Below are 20,013 nucleotides of genomic sequence, written 5' to 3'. Positions count from 1 at the left end.
AGTCCATATACTTTTCACTTCACTTACAAACGGCCACCTCACTCCAGAATCTGACAAAAAAAAACTTAACGAAAACGTCAAAAGTGATTTGACGTCTTCATCATCTACCACCTTCACCCTGGATTTAGAATATAGGAATCGGAACAAAAATTTCCACAATGAAGTCGGTTTTCCATAGTTTTCTGATAATTTGTATATGTGCAATTTACGTTGAAGCGATTCTCTTCAATTTGCCGCCCAACACACAAAAATGCTTGAAGGAAGATATGCAGGGAAATCAACTCGTCGTCGGTGAATACGCCGTCTCTGAAGTGCCCGGCCAGAAGGTGGACTATGTTGTAAGTTTTCATGCGAGAATATTAGCAGACTATGCTCTAAAATCACTCGAACTTAGGTGAAAGATTCGAAAGGACACATCTTATCGCAAAAGGACCTCATTACGCGGGGAAAGTTCAGCTTCACGACCGAACTCTATGACACATTCGAGATCTGCTTCACCTCGAAAGTACCGCCACGTAAGTTGTTTTGAGCCGGCTGCGCCCAAGCGCTCCAATCAATGACCCTCTGTTCCCATTGCAGATCAACGTGCTGTCGCGCATGAGGTCTCGCTAACAACGAAAAAAGGAGCTGAATCGAAAAATTATGAAGGTGTAAGTTTATTTGACAATTTTAATTTTCTCTCGAATTAACAAATATCGTTTAATTTCAAATGGGAAATTATTAAGCAACGAATTTAGTTGGTAAATATCCAGTTAATAAGTTTGAGTTTCATTTCGAAATGTTGCTAGTGTTCCTGTCAATTTTGTTTTCGCCTTGCTTGCAGTGGAAATGTGAAAGTGTTCACTAACAAGCGCCACTCACACGTAGATAGACAGCCCAATTTGCCATGCAATCCGTCGGCACATCTTGAAACTGCAGTTAGATTGTAGCATTGATTTTTTTGGTTTTCACAGCATCAGGCGGTTGGGACGATGACTGCGGTCCAATTTTGTTATCAAACAGCGTCGTCTGCTATCGCATAAAAGTTCAACTAGATTAAATGTCGGCAACGTTTCATGAATTGTTTTGTAATATTTCCTATTCAAATAAGACCATGATACCCACCAGAATAAGAAACCAACCCCCCCTCCTTATACCAATCAGAATAAGAACAAATGAAAATTCAAAGTGTCATGCATTCATCAGTTTTCGCTGGGGTGATCTTCATTCTTCTTGAGGTATCACTGTGAGTTCCTTATATATCTTGCAACCACGATTTGACAATCAACTTTGATAACATAACTCAAAATAAGAAGAAAATGTCGTGAAAATTCTGTTTTTTAATATCTCACAGCTGAAGATTAACCGAAAACCATCCCACAAATTAACAAGAAAAGTTTGCTTCATTCGATTACGGAAGCGCAAGCAACGCCTTTTATCGAAGAGTTCGATATTCATCATCGTCATCATCAACGGCGCAACAACTGGTAGCTGGACTAGGTCTCCCTTAGTAAGGAACTCCAGACACCCCGTTTTTGTGCCGATTCAATATCCCTAAAAGCCCCACCGTAGGTCAGTAGTTTGGTATACTTAAGAGGATGGTGCCTCTTACATTACAGTGCCAGGTTAAAGAGGATGCACGATAGGGAATCGCCTTGTCCTAGACCGTTGTTGATGTTGAATGGTCTCGAGAGTGATCCTGCTGCTTTTATCTGGCCCAGCACATTGGTCAGAGTCAGTCTTATTAATTTCCCCCTCGTTACTCATGGTCGTGTACAGTTTTACCCTGGCTATGCTATCATAGGTGGCTTTAAAGTCGATGAAAAGATGGTGCAAGTGATGTTCATATTCCAACAGTTTTTCCATCGTTTGCCGCAGAGAGAAAATCGGATCTGTTGCTGATTTGCCTGGAATGAAGCTCCTTTGGTATGGACCAATGATTTTCTGGGTCTATGGGGCTAAGCGGCCAAGCAAGATAGCAGAGAATATCTTATAGATGGTACTCAACAACGTGATACCTTTATAATTACTGCACTACGTGACATCCCCCGTTTAATGTATGAGACAGATAATGCCTCGTTGCCAGTCGTCAATTCGGCTGTAATTCCATTGCCCCCTGGCAACTTATGGTTTTTAAGCCGATGGATTGCACGGATTGTTTCTTCCATGTTTGGTAGTGGCAGTATTTGTCCGTCGTCTTCAGTTGGCGGGACCTCCAACTCGCCGATATTTTGGTTGCTGAGCAGTTCATGAAAATACTCAACCCATCGCTCCAGTTTGTCCATTCTATCGGAAATCATAATTTCCTCTTTGTCTCGGCAGGATGAGTATCGAGGTGTGCAAGGCTTCATCCTGCAGACTTGTTGGTAAAACTTCCCCGCCTGGTGCGATTGCTCTCTGTAATTTTCAAGTTCACAGATCTGTGGGTTCTCTCAAGCTTTCCTTTTCCATCTGTGAAGTCGCTTCTTCGCTCGCCGGTTCGTAATATGTCTCTGCGCGTGCCTGTGTTTTTTAAGAATGCAACATTATTCGGTATACAGTCTTCTAGCTTACATTCATCGTCGAACCAGCCGTTCCGACATTTCTTGCATATGGGGCCTCATTTGTTAATGCTCAGTTCCAGGACATCTGTTAATTGTGGTTATTGCGGCATTCATTCCCTCCTTATAGGTGTTAGGTGGATGGCTTCAGTATTCACTCTCACCTGATTGTCAGAGGGAATTGTAGGCGGTGTTGTAATTCGAGCCGAGAGCACTATGTAAACGAGTCATTGATAGTGATCTGAGCCTATATTGGCCCCTCTGTCTGATCAATTTGGTTGAAAGTGGTCCCTCTGGAGAGACCCACGTATGTTTGTGGACCGGTTTCCGCGCAAACCAGGTACTTGCAACAATCATTTCGTGCGATACTGCTAACGAATAATCCGTAGTCCGTTATCATTAGTATCCTTATGTAAGCTATGGAAGCCAATGTATCGCATGAATGCGAGTTTCTCTAGGCACAGATGAGATTCCTCGGCCACTTCATTTTCCCAGATGGAATACAGTTCGACCCGGACAAGGTGCAAGCGATCACAAGCTTCCCCCGTCCGAAAACCGTGAAGGAGTTGAGGAGGCTCTTCAGCATGCTAAACTTCTATCGTCGTTTCCTGCCCAAGGCCGCCCAACACCGGTCCGTTTTTAACGCGTACTTGTCTGGCCCCAAAACAAAGAGAGAGATTGTGTGGTCTGAAGAGGTTGTCCGCGCGTTTGATAAATCCCAACAACAACTGGCTGATGCTACACTCTTGGCATTTCCTCGATCCCTAGTCGTTTTTGTTGATGCCTCTGACATCGCAGTAGATTGTGGCGCGGCAGGATTCGCGGCATTCGAAATTTCGCGTCATCTGTTCGCTCGCATTCGCAACATTCGAAATAAATTTCGAATGCCGCAAATCCTGCCGCGCCACATCACTCCGCCCCACATCACTCCACCCCCAGATGAAACCGAGGGGTTTCAGCGACTGAATCCGGAACTGTGTTCCCCATCAGTTCTTGAAGCGAACGCGCCGTTGTTTTGGGGTGCACACTGGCTTCAGCCTGGACAGGGAGACCGCCTTTTTGTGTCCACCCATCTCGAGAAATGTTCTCCTCGCTTGAGCAGCGGTTTCCGGACGGCATCCGTCCTGATCAGAAGGTGCGTACTCTACCATCCCAGAAACTGGCTATTGCGCGGAAAGAGTTTGAACAACTCGTTCAACAGGGTATCTGAAGACCCTCAAACAGGTGTTGGTCTTCCCCACTACATATGGTCCCTAAGCCAAACGGCGAATGGCGCCCATGTGGGGATTACAGAAGGCTAAATGCACAGACTGTTCCTGATCAATATCCAATTCCACTCATCCACAACTTTGCGCATCACCTCGCGAATTGCCGCGTCTTTTCGACCTTGGACCTAACCAAGGCTTATCATCAAATCCCTGTAGCTCCAGAAGACATTCCAAAGACGGCAATATGCCCATCCTTTGGACTCTTCGAGTTCACCCGGATGACTTTCGGATTGTGCAATGCGGCGCAAACCTTTCAAAGGTTCATCCACTCGGTCCTGCGAACGTCTCCTTGAGGCCGGGTTAGTCCTAAACGTTAAGAAATATAAGTTCCTTCAAACACAGGTGAGATTCCTCGGCCACTCCATTTCCCCTGAAGGAATATAGCCCGACTCAGACAAGGTGCAAGCGATTACAAGCTGACGTCAAGTCATCGCACTCTGCCCTCCACTCCTGTGGCGAGGTCTAAACTGAGTGGAGAGCGCCGGTGGCGTCATCTGTCCGCTCGCATTCGCAACATTCGAAATAAATTTCAAATGCCGCGAATCCTGCCGCGCCACCAAAAGGTGGATCAAGTCTGGCAGCCGTTGAGCTTCTTCTCTAGACAGTTAAACCCAGCTCAACGGAACTACAGTGCCTACGATCGAGAATTGCTCGCCGCGTACTTGAGCATTAAATACTTCCGCTTGTCCCTAGAAGGCAGGAAGATCTCTTCGCACAGGATCACGGCGATCAAATAGCGATAATGATTCGTTGTTATACACACATTAAGTCGCTGTAGTTGCTTATGACGACGGCTTAGAATGAAGTGCAACAGACTCATCTATTGGCTGGACGAGAGTCAAATAATTCCCAGATTAAATTCACCGGTTTTCATGGTGTGCCAACGACTTGAATTCATTGGCGTTGATAATGTGTTCACAACTTTCGTGGCTGAATAATCGTCGATGAGCTTGCCAGTCAGATCGTCAAGAGACGAGGAAATTGAACCACATCTTGACTTGGTGGTTAACATCAGATCCAGTCGGCGTTATTATGCATCAAGCAAGAGCTGCAACTACCAGGTCAAATTTGCACGTATCTGAGTGTCGTTGTTGAAGGTAAACAAAACACATTTTTGAGTTAGCTTTCAAGAAAGACTACAGGCACCGACGAAGTTGCTATAAATAATTGAACGCGACGCCAGTGAGCAATTTCTTGGCGTTTTCCCCGACATGGCGCCGGGACACACGAACGTACTAGCAATGGGTGCGTGAGTGCACCGACAATGGAGTTGAACATAGAGTTGTTTTTTACCTTCACGCATAATTTCCAAACTGGTTTTTATCAAAATATTTTCGTAAATCCATCACTTAGTGAGGATACATTGACATATTATTGAATCAGGACAAATCAAAGCAGAAATCTAGCTATGTTCCAAGTAAAAGAAAGTGAACATAACAACATCTTTTTATCACTGATTGAGAACTGTATACTTACTCCATGGCATACAACTGTAATTTTCTAGGTAAATTTTACGCAATAAAAAGAACTGAATTATCTTAAATAATTACCAAGGAGGTTTGATAGAAGTAATGTGTAACTTTTACGAAATATCCAACTTGCTGAACAACTTTCATTAATTCGTTTTTCCAAATTAGCCGGTATAGCACTGGCAGTCTACTTTTTTTCTGATTATTCGACGTAACCTTTACTTTACATTAATTCTCATCGGTAACAGGACGAAAGGTGGTGCTTCCTCTTATTTCGGTAATGATTCATAAGGTTATTGTAATATTTCCTGCATCAGTTCAGCCTTTAAATTTGAAATATGGCGGGTGTATCAAAACCGCTTCGTGTCTCTGTTGGTGTTCATCAAGGAAGCGCCCTCCGCCCTCCCACCACTCCTCTTTGTTCTTGTTATGGACACCGTCACACGGGATATCCAACGTCCAGCGCCCTACACACTGCTTGCAGATGATGTTTTCCTAGCATCTGATAGCAAAAATGATCTCGAGCAATTTGTCCAAAAATGGAATGATCGCCTCATGCAACACGGTCTCAGATTGAATCTAAACAAAACTGAATTTCTGACGATCGATCCCCATGAAACAGGCACAATCACTGTCAGCGGCAGTTATATGCCCAGAACTGAGCGATTTAAATACCTCGGGTCAACGCTACCAGCCAATGGAGAACTGCGTTACGAAATTGCTTCACGCATTAACGCAACCTGGATGAAGTGGCGTTCCACATCTGGTGTTCTTTGTGATCGATGTATCAACGAACGTCTCAAATCTAAAATTTACCACAATGTTGCCCGTCCTGTCGCTCTTTGTGGTTCTAAGTGTTGACCAACTATAAAAGACAATGAACGGCGTCTTGCGGTAATGGAAACAAAGATATTACGTTGGACTAGTGAGGTGACACGTTTTGATCACATCCGGAATGAGGATATCCGTGATCGCTATGGGGTTGCACCGATCGTGGAAAAGTTGCGAGAGAGGCGTCTTCGATGGTATGGTCACGCAATTCGTGCTAACGAGAATTCACTTGCCAAGATTGGTCTGAAAATCGAAGTCGACGGTAAACGACCAAAAGCCAGGCCTAAACAACGGTTGCTTGATACGCTGGATGGGAGTTAAAAGCCTCGAGATTGCACCCAGATCAGGCATTCGATAGAGCCAAATGGCGAAACCGTACAGGACGAGCCGACCCCACTTGTGAACGGGACAAAGGCTGAAGAAAAAGAAAAAGAATTCAGCCATTAACTTAGGGATCTACAACTTGTGCTCATTGATTCCGTTTAGTCAAATGTATGTCCTTTTAATCAAAGGAGCAAATGTGAAATAGCGTTAAGACTTGAATGATAAGACAAAATCTCGTATTAGTATTCTCATTTTATAGTGATTGATGCATCTTCGGCTGATTCTCTAGTTTGAAGCACAATTCTTGCAAACATTGTCCTCACTGCAGCTGACAAAAGCCTTATCTATTGTAAGTAGGATATACTTAAAAACAATAGAAGATTCTACATCGAGATTCTTTCCCCTTTCTTGCTTTTTGTACATAGCGTGTATTTCATCCGCCTGATTACAAGAATCTGTTTATCTCTTCTCTTTTACTATGAAAAACGATTGTTTTTGATTGCCATATGCTTACTTTTGGTTAGAAGGAAAGTCCGTGTATCTTTGATTAGGATTGCAAGACTTTCATCAATCCGGGTCTTACGGAAACATAGTTTCAATGTATATGGTAAAGCATAAAACACATAAGACGATTTGTTTTGTCATTTATTCCTGATTAGACATTATTAAACACATCATTGTCATAATAAAAAAAATCAAATTTCCCATTTCCTTTAAGTCGATAAATGTTTTTATTTTCCCCGGATACGTATTTCGGTCAGCCCTTTGCTGCCTTCTTCATCGGAATTGTGTTGTTTCTTTATTTACATATATTTTGCTTTTAGAGCTAAACATTTTTAGGCTAATGTTTTGTATTCCTTGTTTTTTATTTGCTACTAATAGCACGGTTTCCCTAAATCAGTGTTCTTCTAGATAACACCCACAATGTCTTTTATTGATTCTTTTAGATAGGGGAAGCCGCCAAATTGAAACCATTAGAAGTTGACTTAAAACGTTTGGAAGATCTTTCTGATTCCATCGTCCGGGACTTTGCTTTGATGCTCAAGCGAGAAAAGGAAATGAGAGACACTAATGGTAAGTTTTAATTCGTTTGAAAGTGTCGTCGGGTGTATTTTTTTTAACAACAAATTCTTTCCAGAGTCGACCAATAATCGCGTGTTGTTCTTCAGTATATTCAGTATGTGCTGTCTCCTTGGTCTGGCAACTTGGCAAGTTTTGTATCTAAGAAGATATTTCAAAGCAAAGAAACTCATAGAGTAAAATAAAGAATAGTAATCTTTGTAAGAATATATCTTGAAGTGTAATTAAAAATTTTGAAATAAATCTTTAAAATATAATTAAACTTGTGGTTTCTTTTCAAAGGCATTTCAGTATGTAAATCAATCAATCCCTCAGATGGTTTGCCTCTCCAGGAATTTCAATCCTCTTTATCTATTCAGATCTTAGTTTTGGAATCTTAGAAAAATGTTCGCAACATATTGCTGTGCATTTCAAGATCTGAATGTCCCATTTCGTAGGCAATTATTAGGTTGTTGTACATGAAATGGCCGATTTGGCAATAAGTGAAGTTAGTTGAAGGATAATGAAGTATAGATACTCCTACATTTAATCAAGGAGTCATTTCAGTTTTGACCATCATTGTGATAACAGTGAATCAAAAGAAAAAAAGGATGGAAAGGAGCCAAGAACGTATACTTTTTCTGTATGAGTTCAAACTTGGTCATAAAGCAGCGGAGGCGACCAGGAACATTCACAACGCATTTGGAACTGATACAGTAAGCGAACGAACCACACGGCGGTGGTTCGAAAAATTCCGGTTAGGCGCCGTAAACCTTCAAAATGAACCACGTGGACATACAAGACCATCGATTGACAACGACGAGCTGCGTTTTCTAGTTGAATCCTACACATGTTAGTCTTTGCGAGACATTGCAGAGAAACTGGGCGTACACTATTCGACAGTTTCTCGGCACTTGCAAGAACTTGGAAAGGTGAAAAAGCTCGACAAATGGGTTTCGCATACCCTTACGGAGCGAAACATGGCGCTTCAAATGGAAATTCGCAGTTCTTTAGTCTCCCGCAATAGAAGCGATTCATTTTTGCATAGTGACATGTGATGAAAGTCCTGGGGGTTTAACGTGAGTACCTGCCGTGTAGGCATAATCCCACGGGCCTCTTCGGACATGGATTGATTTTGGGGCCACAATCAGAACCCCGCCATGCAAGCACAGCGGTCCTGGTTTATACTCAGCATTCATACCAGTGAATGCGAGGCCTATCTAACACCTCTGCCGCAACTAAGGGGTACGGCAACCGAGTTGTACAGCGCAACTCCACGCTTGAGCTCCGAGGAGCTCTGCCCGCGATGTAGACATAATCACAACCACCATGAAACTCGCACTAGGGGGCCAACCGCAAATAAAGGGGTCGAGGATACATCCTCCAGGAATTCTCCTGGAGCATATGCTCTCAGAGGGCCATCCCGGTTCCCATGGTACCAGATAACCTCCGGTGAGGCTTCGTGGCCGAAGCCACTGCAGATGAGTCCCTTGCAGACTCGGGTCTGATCGCCCTCCTCGAGTACGTGGGAGTGACATGTGATGAAAAGTGGATATTATACGACAATCGTCGCCGATCAGCGCCTTGGCTAGATGCTGATGAGCCACCGAAGCATATGCCGAAACCGAGCCCCCATCCTTAGAAGGTAGTGTGGACTGTTTGGTGATCTACAGCTGGAGTTGTCCACTATTCTTTTTTGGCACCCGGCGAAACGATAAATGCACAGAAATACTGTGCCCAACTCGAGGAAATGCGCCAAAAATTGAGTATACAACGGCCGAGATTAGTCAACAAAGATGGTGCGATACTCCTTAACGACAATGCACGACCCCATGTATCCAGAACAACGGTTCAAAAGTTGAACGAATTGCAGTATGAGACTCTGCCTCATCCACCATGTTCACCGGACCTTTCGCCAACCGATTACCACTTTTTTAAGCATTTGGATCATTTTTTGGCGAAAAAACAATTTAGGAACCAAGAGGCTGTCAAAATTGCCTTCGACGAATTTATCAACACCCGATAGTTGAACTTCTACGAAACTGGCATACATGCTCTTGAATCTCGCTGGGAGAAGTGTTTTGAATCGACTGGCATCTATTTTGATTAAATAAATAAATTTTTGTAAGCTTTACAGTCGTTTCAAATTTTAGTACCAAAACGGCCATTTCATTTGCAACAACCTAATATATTGTGTCCAAGTGCCGCAGCCGCCTACATCCCTTTGAGTTGAAATCTGCAGGTTGTAAGCTTAGCCTCTTATTGTATTTCAAATTCGAACGCAATAGCGTTTCTATGGCAAGTGGGCTGTTCTCTCCATGGTACCCGTAATACAAACCCAGGCGGGTCTTTGGAGCTGAGATAAGTCGTCCGGTGCTTCTCTGTGCTCTTTACCATGTACAGCGTATCATGTGTGGTTTCAATCTCCATATTTTTACCTACAATCCTTCTTGTGTCAAAGAGTCTGCAAGATGTTTGTTCCAAATGATGTCGCCCACAGAAATCCGACGATTTTCAATTTTTGCCCATTTTCACGATGCCGAGGTTGCGGGAATTTTCAATTTTATTCGATTTTCACCAGGCCCGTTTGCGGTGCATTTTCCGCGATATCTCGCCTTCTCCACGTCGTAGTGTAAAAATTCTTGCATTTCCCGAATCTGGGCTGCCTACCCTTTCGAACGAGGAACTCCCCCCAGAAATCCGGCGATTTTCAATTTTTGCCCACTTTTACAATGCGGGGGTTGCGAGAATTTTCAATTTTCTTCGGTTTTTACCAGGCCCGCTTGCGGTGGATTTTCCGCGATATCTCGCCTTCCCGACGTCGTAGTGTAAGAATTCTTGCATTTCCTGAATCTGGGCCGCCTCACCTTTCGAACGAGGTATCGCCCACAGAAGTTCAATGATTTTCAATTTTTGCCCATTTTCATGATGCGGGGGTAGCGAGAATTTTCAATTTTCTTCGGTTTTCACCAGGCCCGTTTGCGGTGGATTTTCCGCGATATCTCGCCTTCCCAAAATTGAAAATAATTTTTGCCCATTTTCACGGTGCGGAGGATGCGACAATTTACAATTTTCTTCGATTTTCACCAGGCAGGCGTGCGGTGGATTTTCCGCAATATCTCGCCTTCCCGATGTCGCAGTGTAGAAATTTTTGCATTTCCTGAATCTGGACCGCTCGCCCCTTTCGATCGAGATATCGCCCACACAAACCCGACGATTTTTAATTTTTACCCATTTTCATGATACGGAGGTTCTGGCGATTTTCAATTCTCTTCGATTTTCACCAAATTTTGACCTCCTCCTTCAAACTTTTCAGGATTGAAGTAATAAAAACTTGTTGTTTCTTTTTCGTTGGTGTGAATATTTATTCTTGCAAATACCGATATTTCGGGAACCACTTGTTCCCTTCATCAGTGCTAACAAGTTGATTTTTGTGAAAAATTGCAAAATTGCTTCATGAGTTTCATGAACCCATTTTCAGGAGTAATATTTGTACCTCGGAAATTAGTGATGGAGAATGGTATATTTTCGTAAATATTTGCCGTTTTTCATATCAATTACTTGAAAATAAGATCAGCACATAGAAAAAAGGTCAAGGTTAAAAGAAAGTTGCTCCTACAATGTACATCGGCTTAGAGGTATGATATAATGTCGCAAGTTGCTTATGAGACGAATCTTTCTAATAAGTGAGGAAATGCATTTTTCTATGAACATTAGACAATTTGCTAACGTAGAGTTCCGACTTCCTTTGCCCCTTGATGAACTTGTTAGCACTGATGAAGGGAACAAGTGGTTCCCGAAATATCGGTATTTGCAAGAATAAATACCCACACCAACGAAAAAGAAACAACAAGTTTTTATTACTTCAATTAATTAATCGTTGGAAACACCGGATAATTTCACTCTGATTTTCCGGATTATCCCCTATATTATCGTCTATACTGATGTTATTTTGTACTCCTGGGATGAGTTTAAAGGGGCCTTTAAATATGTAATAGTATAATAGTAGATATCGGAACAGGATCCATTTTGAGGCTTAGATTTCATATATGCAACTATATGAAATCTAAGCCTGCCACTATGATTTTTTTCAGATTTTTGATTGAATAGGTTCTGTGAACGAGACCTGTTTCACTTTCTGGGGCACACATTTTGCGCCCTATCTCTGTTTCACCTAATATCAGAAAAAAAGATCAGTTTCCAAAAATGCTAATTGAGCCCTTTCATCTGATACACCACATGACCATGTTCTGTGAAACAAAATTTACACCTTCCTTTCGCATGCATGGGGAGCCCCCCTTGAAATTCAACACAAAATGGCGCTGCATGTAAGGGGACCGCACTGATCAAATGGGAAGAATAAAGATAGGAGAATACAACTTTGAGACCGTTGATAATTTCTTCTATCTAGGGTCGAAAATCACAACCGATAACAGCTACGATGATGAAATCCGCGTACAATTGTTGTCAGCCAACAGAGCCTGTTTCAGCTTACAAAAACTGTTCCGCTCGAAACGTCTCACCATAAAGTCAAAGCTCTTACTGTACAAGACAATGATCTTGCCAGTCCTCATGTATTCCCCGGAGGCTTGAGTTCTTAGCAAGAAGAATTGCGAACTCTTGGTCGCGTTCGAGAGAAAAAACCCCGAAAAATTGTTAGCCCCCTACATGAGGATGGACGATTCCGTAGCCTAAATAACGACGAAATCTATGAGCGATACCATGACCGTCCGGTTGTGGAGCGAGTCACTTAATCTGCATGGAAGAGGATGATCCAGCCCGGAAGGTCTATAAGGGCAATATCTATGGTAGAAAAAGAAGACGAGACAGACCCTGCCTAAGATAGAGCGATGGCGTAGGTCAGGACGCCAGACAGCTTTTAGGGATATCGAATTGGTGGACCTCGGCGCAAAACCGGGATATCTGGAGTTGCTTATTAAGGCAGGCCTAGATCGGATACCAGTTGTTGCGTCGTTGATGCTGATGTAAAGGGACACACAAACCACATGTTCTCACCAAATATCGTAACAATCGATTGAGCCGTTTCTGAGTAAATTTGGTGACAGACAGACAAACAGACATTGAACCGATTTTAATAAGTTTTTGTGTTTACACAAAACCTCGAAAAGAGCAAATTGCAATTCCGTAGTTCACGTGCTATAAAAACATTATCTAAACCACGATAACGATAGTTACTACGATAAGAGTTTAGTCATGTTGTCTTTTGACTTTGACGATTGTGGGTGTGGATTGGTACATTTCCGCTTTCGCCCTGTGATCCATACTACTCTTTGACAGACTTTAAATGACCATGGGGGAGCACATTACCTCGACAGAATTCGTAAGATTGGCTAGGTTGAACCTGAGCAATGTGCGAGATCAAATAAACCAGCAGCGACTCTTCACCATCAAAAATAACGTACCAGAGTCAGTAATCTGGTCTTGAAGCCCCTGAACTGCTTGCTCATGCTGACGATATCGACATAATGAGAAGAGCAGGCGAGAGAAAACCCTCAGAAAATTTTCTAGCACGTACAGAACGATAAACGATTCCCTACATAAGGAAGAAGTCTAGAGGATATACCACGATCGTTTAGTCAAGGATAAAATTAGGCGACGCGGCGTGCATGAATGAAGCTAATTCAGCTAGGGAAGTCTATAGATTACGCAGGCTAAATCTATGATAGAAAAAGAGAACTTTACCGAAAGGTGCCTGGAATATCGAATTGATGAGCCCCCGGCGGAAAACCGGGATGTTTGCGAGGCAGGTCTAGAATGAACATCGCTCTTTCATGATTCTTCCAGGGAGACCTTACAGGTTTGAATAATTTACTGATTCGAAGGCATATGGTGACGGATTGGTCATCAGGATTATGAGATAGTTGGGAAAATATTACCACTTCGCATAAAATGTTTGCTCGTCGCGATTTTCAGGCATAAAATGTATATTTTGGAGCGAATGGTGTACAAATGACTACCCAAACTTTAAAGAGTCGGAGAGTTTCGGAGACCGTACTGAAGGTTCCATAAATAATAAATTCTGCAATTTGAATAAAAACAAAATGCTTTATGGATGCTGAATTCATTTTTTTATTCTATAAAATTATGTGTGTTTATCCTAGGGTATACATATTCCTTACAAATATTATATGTGATTGCCAATTTAGCTTCTGAGTACAATCGCATGCAACAAATCAATATGATTAATTAGGTTCACCGTGGTGCTATCAAAGAAACATAATCTCGTACTCAAAACCTAAATTTGGCAAAGGGAGTAACCAACCGAATTCTTTCCTTTGACAAATTATCAACTTTTAACTGGTTTGAGGCGAAGGAGTAGAAAGCGTAATTGTCGTGAATAACGTTTGGCTTCGTTGCTGCAAACATCTGAAACTTACAACAAACACAAAAGAAAGTTTAATGTGATTCTTTTCTTTTAGTCAACAAGTGCATCCAGCAATTGATGATAATATCATCTTTTGCCGGATACAATCTAGACGAGGTTTCGACTCATTCTCGGAACGATACAATTTATACTCTCAGTGAAAAGCGCTTCTCCCGCCTCATATACGTACAAGCTTCCAATAGCCGCGACAACAGCCATACACGCTGAAAGTTTGGTAAAAGATGAAAATTTACGCATAAAATTGAAAAAAAAAAAGATGAATGTATTCAAATGATTTAGAATGTTGCTTGTGAGTGTTAGCAAGTTGGAATTATTTTGAAAACACAAAATCCCAATTCTAGAAAATCATGGCGACTCCATGCAGTATCCCTGAATTTGCAGTTGAAACTGAACTCATAATTTTACGCCAAAATTAAAAAGCACACCCACCTCTTTCACATTCGCGCCCAGTGTTCTGTCCGATACGATGCAGCGTGTATTCAGCGGTGAATCTCTCAATTGCTTTCTTTCACCTCCTACTAACGAATCATTAACCTATCAAACATTATTGCGCTCTCAAACTGAACAAGGAAAGAATTTAGCGATTTTACAAAGTCCATTAATCCTAGATCTTAAAAATAACATACTGTAGTCATCTAATCGTGCGCCTCCTACTCCGCCCAAGATCTTCTTGCACTGTCGCTGCAATTCACGCAAAACTCCAGTGAGAGGTGACTTCCGCAGACGTGGAGACACACGCCTGCATCGGATTTGTTTCCACTCGTGTAATTGTGATCGCCGATGAGATTATTGTGCAAACTGAGATCGTTCTGATCAGGAATGTATTTAAAGAAGTCGTCCGTTTCCTTGGGCAGTAGTGATTCATCGAAACTGTCTGGGAAGTCGAAATCTACGAATAGAGAGTTGTTAGTCTCGTTGAATTCCATGAGCAGAGGATCCTCCAATGACGACATACCACTGCCTAGCAGGTCCCGCTGCGCTGACGATGTCGTGGACAGTGCTGGAGATGAAGCCGTGCTTTGGGAAGCATTCGACTGATTTTTGAACAAGTTCAACAGTGATGTGATTTGCGTCTGATTAGCTAATACGTTGCGTAGATAATCTTTTTCATGCTTGAGTTTTTCAGCCATTTTAAATTGCTGCTTGAGTATTTTCCGTAGTTTTTTGTTCTCGCTTTTGTATTCATCAACTTCCTCCTCCAGCTTAGTCAAGTACTCCTTCTTCTTGCGCCGATTCTCTCGCGCCATCAAAGCGTTCCTGTTCGATGTGTTCGGATCAGGCCGCCTTGTTGGAAGTTTTTCCAAACTACTCGATTTACTGCGAACACCCTTCGAATCGTTTGTCAACGTTTCCAAACGTTTCTCGTGCAGACGGCTTGAACTACGGGTCCCCACAGCCTCCGTGCCATCCTTTCCGATGGACATTCCTTCTCCGTTCAATAATTGTTCAAAATACGATACATCCACTGACTCATCACAGCTGCTTTCTGGATCCGTCGAAGAAAATGAAATTGAACTGGAAACTCCCTTGGTATCCACCATTGTTGCAAAATCAATCGCAGTTTTCGCTCCACAGTCAGAAGAAACAAGAAAAGGGTGATAAAAACCTGGCAAACTTATCTTCCGGGCGTACTTACAAGAAATTTTCAGATATTAACTCTTAAATTAATGTTTTTACGCGAAAAATTTTCCGACAACTCAACAATAGAACTGAAAGTCGATGACACGGGTCTGATGAAATGTTCGTGACTTTAGTGAAAATGATTTTTGATATGTATAGAGCGGGGATAAGAACCGCGAAGGATTTTTTCGATAAGTTTGTGGAATGTGTCCGGAAAATAGTGTGAGCAGGGAAAGAATTTAAGATTTTTTTTTTTGTGACAAATTTGAAATTAATTATAGAAAGTGGGGTTATTGGATAACTGCTTTAAATTAATTAATATAAAATAAAATTGTTTTCTTCATGTCTGAAGTATGAAAAAGATAATAATTAACTTTTTGTAACTGCAATCGAACGGACGAGAAATCAATCAACTTCGATTGTAAAAAGTCATTTTTAGAGCGGTTCCTGTGCGACAAGGAGTTCACGGCAGGCAGATTTAAGATTTAAGTTTTCTCCCTAAAGTCAGTCTTGTTGACATACCCGACCAGTTCCTGTAAAAACCCAACTACGTCATCAATAATAGATACATTTCGGATACGAGTTTAACCTTTTTGCATAATCCAGTGGAACGAATCAATTAGAACCAATAAGGATATGTAGTATTCGAAAAGATATTCATCAAATTTCAGATCCAAACATTACAAACTCACCTATCATTACCGCATCACCGCATTACTAAGCATCATCGCATTATCGAGCATCATCTTATTACCTAGTATCATCCAATTACATACCATCGTCCCATTACCAAGGATCATCTCATTATAATAATGATGTTGTAATATAGCACCACCTAACATTAGAGCCCTTCGTGGTACAAGTCGCAGCAATATGGGTTTCGGCGAGCCCGTTCTACGGTCGATGCAGTAGCAAAGGTCGTGGAATTGGCTCGAAATGCAATGGCCACGGGCAAATGTTGTGCTCTGGTGACGCTGGACGTCAAAAATGCTTTTAACTCAGCCAACTGGGGCTGGATTAAGGGCGCTTTGGCCAAACTGGGTGTTCCTAGCTACTTGGCTCGGCTCATCGACTTCTTTTCGGACAGACTTCTCTGGTACGAGACGGACGAGGGGCCGAAGGAGTACATTGTGACAGCAGGTGTGCCTCAAGGTTCTGTATTGGGACTGCTGCTGTGGAACATAATGTACGACAGAGTGCTTGGTCTTCGCGTGCCGGAGGAGACAACGCTGATTGGTTTTGCGGACGACCTGGCGGTAGTTGCAATTGCAAAGCATCCCGAGGACGTGGAGCTTTATGCAAATGAAGCCATTCATACCATCAAGTCATGGTTACGAATGGCCAAGCTGGACCTGGCAGACGAAAAGACGAAGGCGGTCCTCATTACCAACCGTAGGAAGAACAACACGGTTACCATCCGGGTTGGTAATCGTGAGGTCGTCTCAAAATCGGTTGTCAAATACCTGAGGGTGATGATCAATGCCAAGCTGAGTTTCAAGGGACACTTGGATTATGCGCGAGAGAAGGCAGCAAATGCCAGCTCATCCCTTGCAAGGATGATGCCTAACGTGGGAGGGCCGAAGTATAGTCGCAGGCTACTCATCGCGGGAGTGGTGAGGTCGATCCTGCTATACGCGGCCCCTGTCTGGGCGGGAGCGTTGAACCACGCTGTCAACCGGAAGAATATAAGTTCGGCATACCGGCCCTATAGATCTTCTAGCGAGCGAGGCACACTGGCTCTACGAGAAACGGAAGGCAAATCCAGCCGAGGTGAATGCGGATTTCCGAAAAGCAATCAGGAGAGAGTTGTGTGGCAAGTGGCAACAACGATGGGATAACTCCGACAAGGGCCGGTGGACCCATACATTGATCCCGTGTATCAAGAAATGGGTCAACCGAAAGCACGGAGAATTGAATTACCACCTGACACAGTTCCTTACGGGACACGGTGGCTATAGGAAGTACTTGCATCGCTTCGAGTTGGACGAGTCTCCCAACTGTCCTGAATGCGGTGCTACACCCGAGGACCCGGAGCACGTTATGTTCCATTGTCTCAGATTTCTGCAGCAGAAAAAGAGGTTGAACAGCATCTTAGGGGCGGACATCGAGCCCTCGAACCTGGTGGAAAAGATGCTGAAGTCGGAGAAAAACTAGATGGCGGTAAATGAGGCAGTAGCCGTGGTGCAGACAAAACTCCTGGAGTTGGATCGAGCTCGGAAGGCGGCGCGACGGAGACGTGACATGGACGAGCTAGTATAGCGAACCAAAGCCTCCCCCGCGAAGTAATACTTCACGGTGGTCCCGCGGGGGGGGGGGGGGCGGAAGAGTGGGGGTGGTTTTAGTGGGTGCGAATCCCACACACTGCTGCAACCTGGCGCAGCAACGTCTTTCTAAGATTTCCACCTCCATCAATAAAAAAAAAAAAGTACAAGTCGCGGTGGCAAGTGTCGGGCTGTCTTTTGTCTTACTTTAGGTTGACTACGGGTTGGCAACGGGCTGGCAACGGGCTGACTTTTGGACTGGTTTCGGAGTGGCTTTAGATTGGTTTTAGGTTGACTTCGGGTTGATTTTGGGCTGGCTTCGGATTGGTTTTTGAACTGTTTTCAGGTTGGCTTTGAGCTTCCTTCAGGTCGGCTTCGGGCTGGCTTTTAGGCTGTTTTTGGGTTGGCTTTGGGTTGGATGTTGGATTGTTTTCGTGTTGGCTTTGGGCTTGCTTTAGGTTTGCTTCAGGCTACATATTTAATCTATATATACATATATATATACGGTGAACCAATTGAACTGCAACCAATTTCAGACTGCTATAATTTCCAAACTATTTATGATAGCGCCTTCAAAATTTGTTTCATGTCAGATAATTTTATTATTTAAAAATGTTCCAAACGATTTCCGTTTAGTGAGAAGAAAAAAATTCAGTGATGGAATACAAACGCAATAATGCGATTCCTTTATATTTGGCTGGAAATTTACAAGTAGCTATTGTTAGAGCCCTACAAAACCTCAACGTTAATAAATCATTTGTATCTCGAACCATAGCTCGTCACAAAGCTACTGGTAGCATTGCAAAACGCTATGGAGTTGGTCGGAAAAAATCAGCAACATCGTCAGAAATGGTCCGAAAAGTAAAGAAGCGAATTGAACGAAATCCCCGTCGTAGTGGCAGAAAAATGGCTACTGAGCTTTACATATCCGCTCGAAATGTGCAAAAAATATTGCAAAGTGAAGTTCCAAAAAGCACACGATCTTACACCGCAACAGAAATAAGTAAGAGTGGAACGAGCCAAGGAATTGCTTCGTCGGACCAAAAGTGGTGAATAGCCGAATTTGGTTTTTTTCCGATAAAGCTCCATTTACGATTGAGCAGTTTGTGAACAAACAAAATGCCCGAATTTACTTGCTTTACACCTTCGGACGGCCACCAGAAAGCAAGCAGCACCGATGGTGATGATGTGGGCTGCCATGTGTGTGTGTGGTGGGGGAGAAGCTACAACTTCTGAGCACTCAGGCCGATGGACGCTCTCTGCTCGTATGTTTGGACCGTGGCATCAAGATAAATGCAACAATCTATCGCGAAACTGTTTTGGGGACAGTATTAAAGCCCTGGGCAGGTCGTAGGACGTGGACATTTCAACAAAATCGGCACTGTTTCGCAAACCACGGGTCAACCTAGGATGGTTAAAAAAACAACATTCCATACCATTTCAAGCACATAATGGTTGGGAAATTCTCCGGATGCAAATACGTTGGACTTTTCTGTCTAGGGTATGTTGAAGGAGAAGGTTGGTACTAAAAAGGTGGACATATCGAAAACTACAAGTAATACTGAACTTTTTTTGCTTTGGCGCAGTAAAGTTAAAATAATTATAGCGTTTTTAAGAGTTGCAGTTCAATTGCCTCACCCTGTATATATTAACCCATATTAGATCATGGAGCGCCGATCGAGGCTGATTAATAGCAAGGTACTTCACCTCTTCTACGACTTTCTGAGACGATTGTACTCCTCCTCCACTCCAACCAGAGCTATTTGGTTAAAGTGCATGATTCGGCGTCAGTCGAGGTGTTGATGGCATCACGCCTCTAGACAAGGTAGCGTGGCCAACCTCACCGATAATGGAAAGAAATGGTGACAAAATGCAACTTTGCCGACTCCGTTTTGGGTTTATCTCGATGTCACATCAGACACCGTTTTACTTCCTCTTGATAATAGCTACCAGTTTCTTCAGAATGATTCTCCTGCTGAAAGTACCCATTCCATTTTTTAGTTTCGGGATAGAGTGGTCTACTTGATGATTGATCGCACTAATTTTCAGAAGCGACTTACTCCTTCCTTCTAGTGTGCGGATCACTCTTTTTTGGATAAATAACGAGCTTTTTAAAAAAAATTGCTATGGGTATCCTTAGCCAAACCAGATGTGAGGTGACGTCTGATGAGTCAGTATTCGAGTGAAAACTGCAATAACTTTGAAAAATTTCTGTTCGATGCAAAATGCTAACCAGCAGTTAACCAGCTGCAGCTA

At 42.9% G+C, this 20,013-nt stretch overlaps 2 protein-coding genes across 4 annotated transcripts; one reads left to right on the top strand and one right to left on the bottom strand.

Annotated features, from left to right (window-relative positions):
• Positions 1-63: 63 nt before the first annotated feature.
• On the top strand, positions 64-7,753 carry LOC119657327 (transmembrane emp24 domain-containing protein bai). 2 transcript variants are annotated; one of them, XM_038064190.1, is made up of 6 exons: positions 64-338; positions 395-515; positions 580-650; positions 738-740; positions 7,359-7,485; positions 7,550-7,753. In XM_038064190.1, exons 1-6 carry the CDS (start codon positions 159-161, stop codon positions 7,669-7,671), a joined length of 624 nt encoding a protein of 207 aa, XP_037920118.1. In that variant the 5' UTR covers positions 64-158; the 3' UTR covers positions 7,672-7,753. The 2 variants fall into 2 exon arrangements, with proteins under 2 accessions (XP_037920118.1, XP_037920120.1); XM_038064192.1 differs by lacking the exon at positions 738-740 and having other exon boundaries at positions 66-338.
• A 5,783-nt stretch (positions 7,754-13,536) lies between these two features.
• LOC119657466 (CREB/ATF bZIP transcription factor-like) lies at positions 13,537-15,629 on the bottom strand. 2 transcript variants are annotated; one of them, XM_038064384.1, is made up of 4 exons: positions 14,832-15,629; positions 14,503-14,765; positions 14,306-14,436; positions 13,537-14,079 (listed from the first exon to the last, which is right to left on the bottom strand). In XM_038064384.1, the coding sequence occupies exons 1-2, from the start codon at positions 15,415-15,417 to the stop codon at positions 14,527-14,529; spliced, it is 825 nt and encodes a 274-aa protein (XP_037920312.1). In that variant the 5' UTR covers positions 15,418-15,629; the 3' UTR covers positions 13,537-14,079; positions 14,306-14,436; positions 14,503-14,526. The 2 variants fall into 2 exon arrangements, with proteins under 2 accessions (XP_037920312.1, XP_037920311.1); XM_038064383.1 differs by having other exon boundaries at positions 14,306-14,765.
• Positions 15,630-20,013: the final 4,384 nt, after the last annotated feature.

The sequence above is a fragment of the Hermetia illucens genome, chromosome 5, assembly GCF_905115235.1.
Source record: "Hermetia illucens chromosome 5, iHerIll2.2.curated.20191125, whole genome shotgun sequence".
Taxonomy (NCBI): Eukaryota; Metazoa; Arthropoda; class Insecta; order Diptera; family Stratiomyidae; genus Hermetia; species Hermetia illucens.
This window is presented reverse-complemented; position numbering and strand designations above follow the sequence as displayed.

Coding starts and splice junctions, on each gene's coding strand:
- LOC119657327 (XM_038064190.1), top strand. CDS start 159: ATGAAGTCGGTTTTCCATAGTTTTCTGATAATTTGTATATGTGCAATT. Junction 339..394: donor GCCAGAAGGTGGACTATGTT/GTAAGTTTTCAT, acceptor ACTCGAACTTAG/GTGAAAGATTCGAAAGGACA. Junction 7,486..7,549: donor GGAAATGAGAGACACTAATG/GTAAGTTTTAAT, acceptor AATTCTTTCCAG/AGTCGACCAATAATCGCGTG.
- LOC119657466 (XM_038064383.1), bottom strand. CDS start 15,417: ATGGTGGATACCAAGGGAGTTTCCAGTTCAATTTCATTTTCTTCGACG. Junction 14,766..14,831: donor GCGGGACCTGCTAGGCAGTG/GTATGTCGTCAT, acceptor CTCTATTCGTAG/ATTTCGACTTCCCAGACAGT.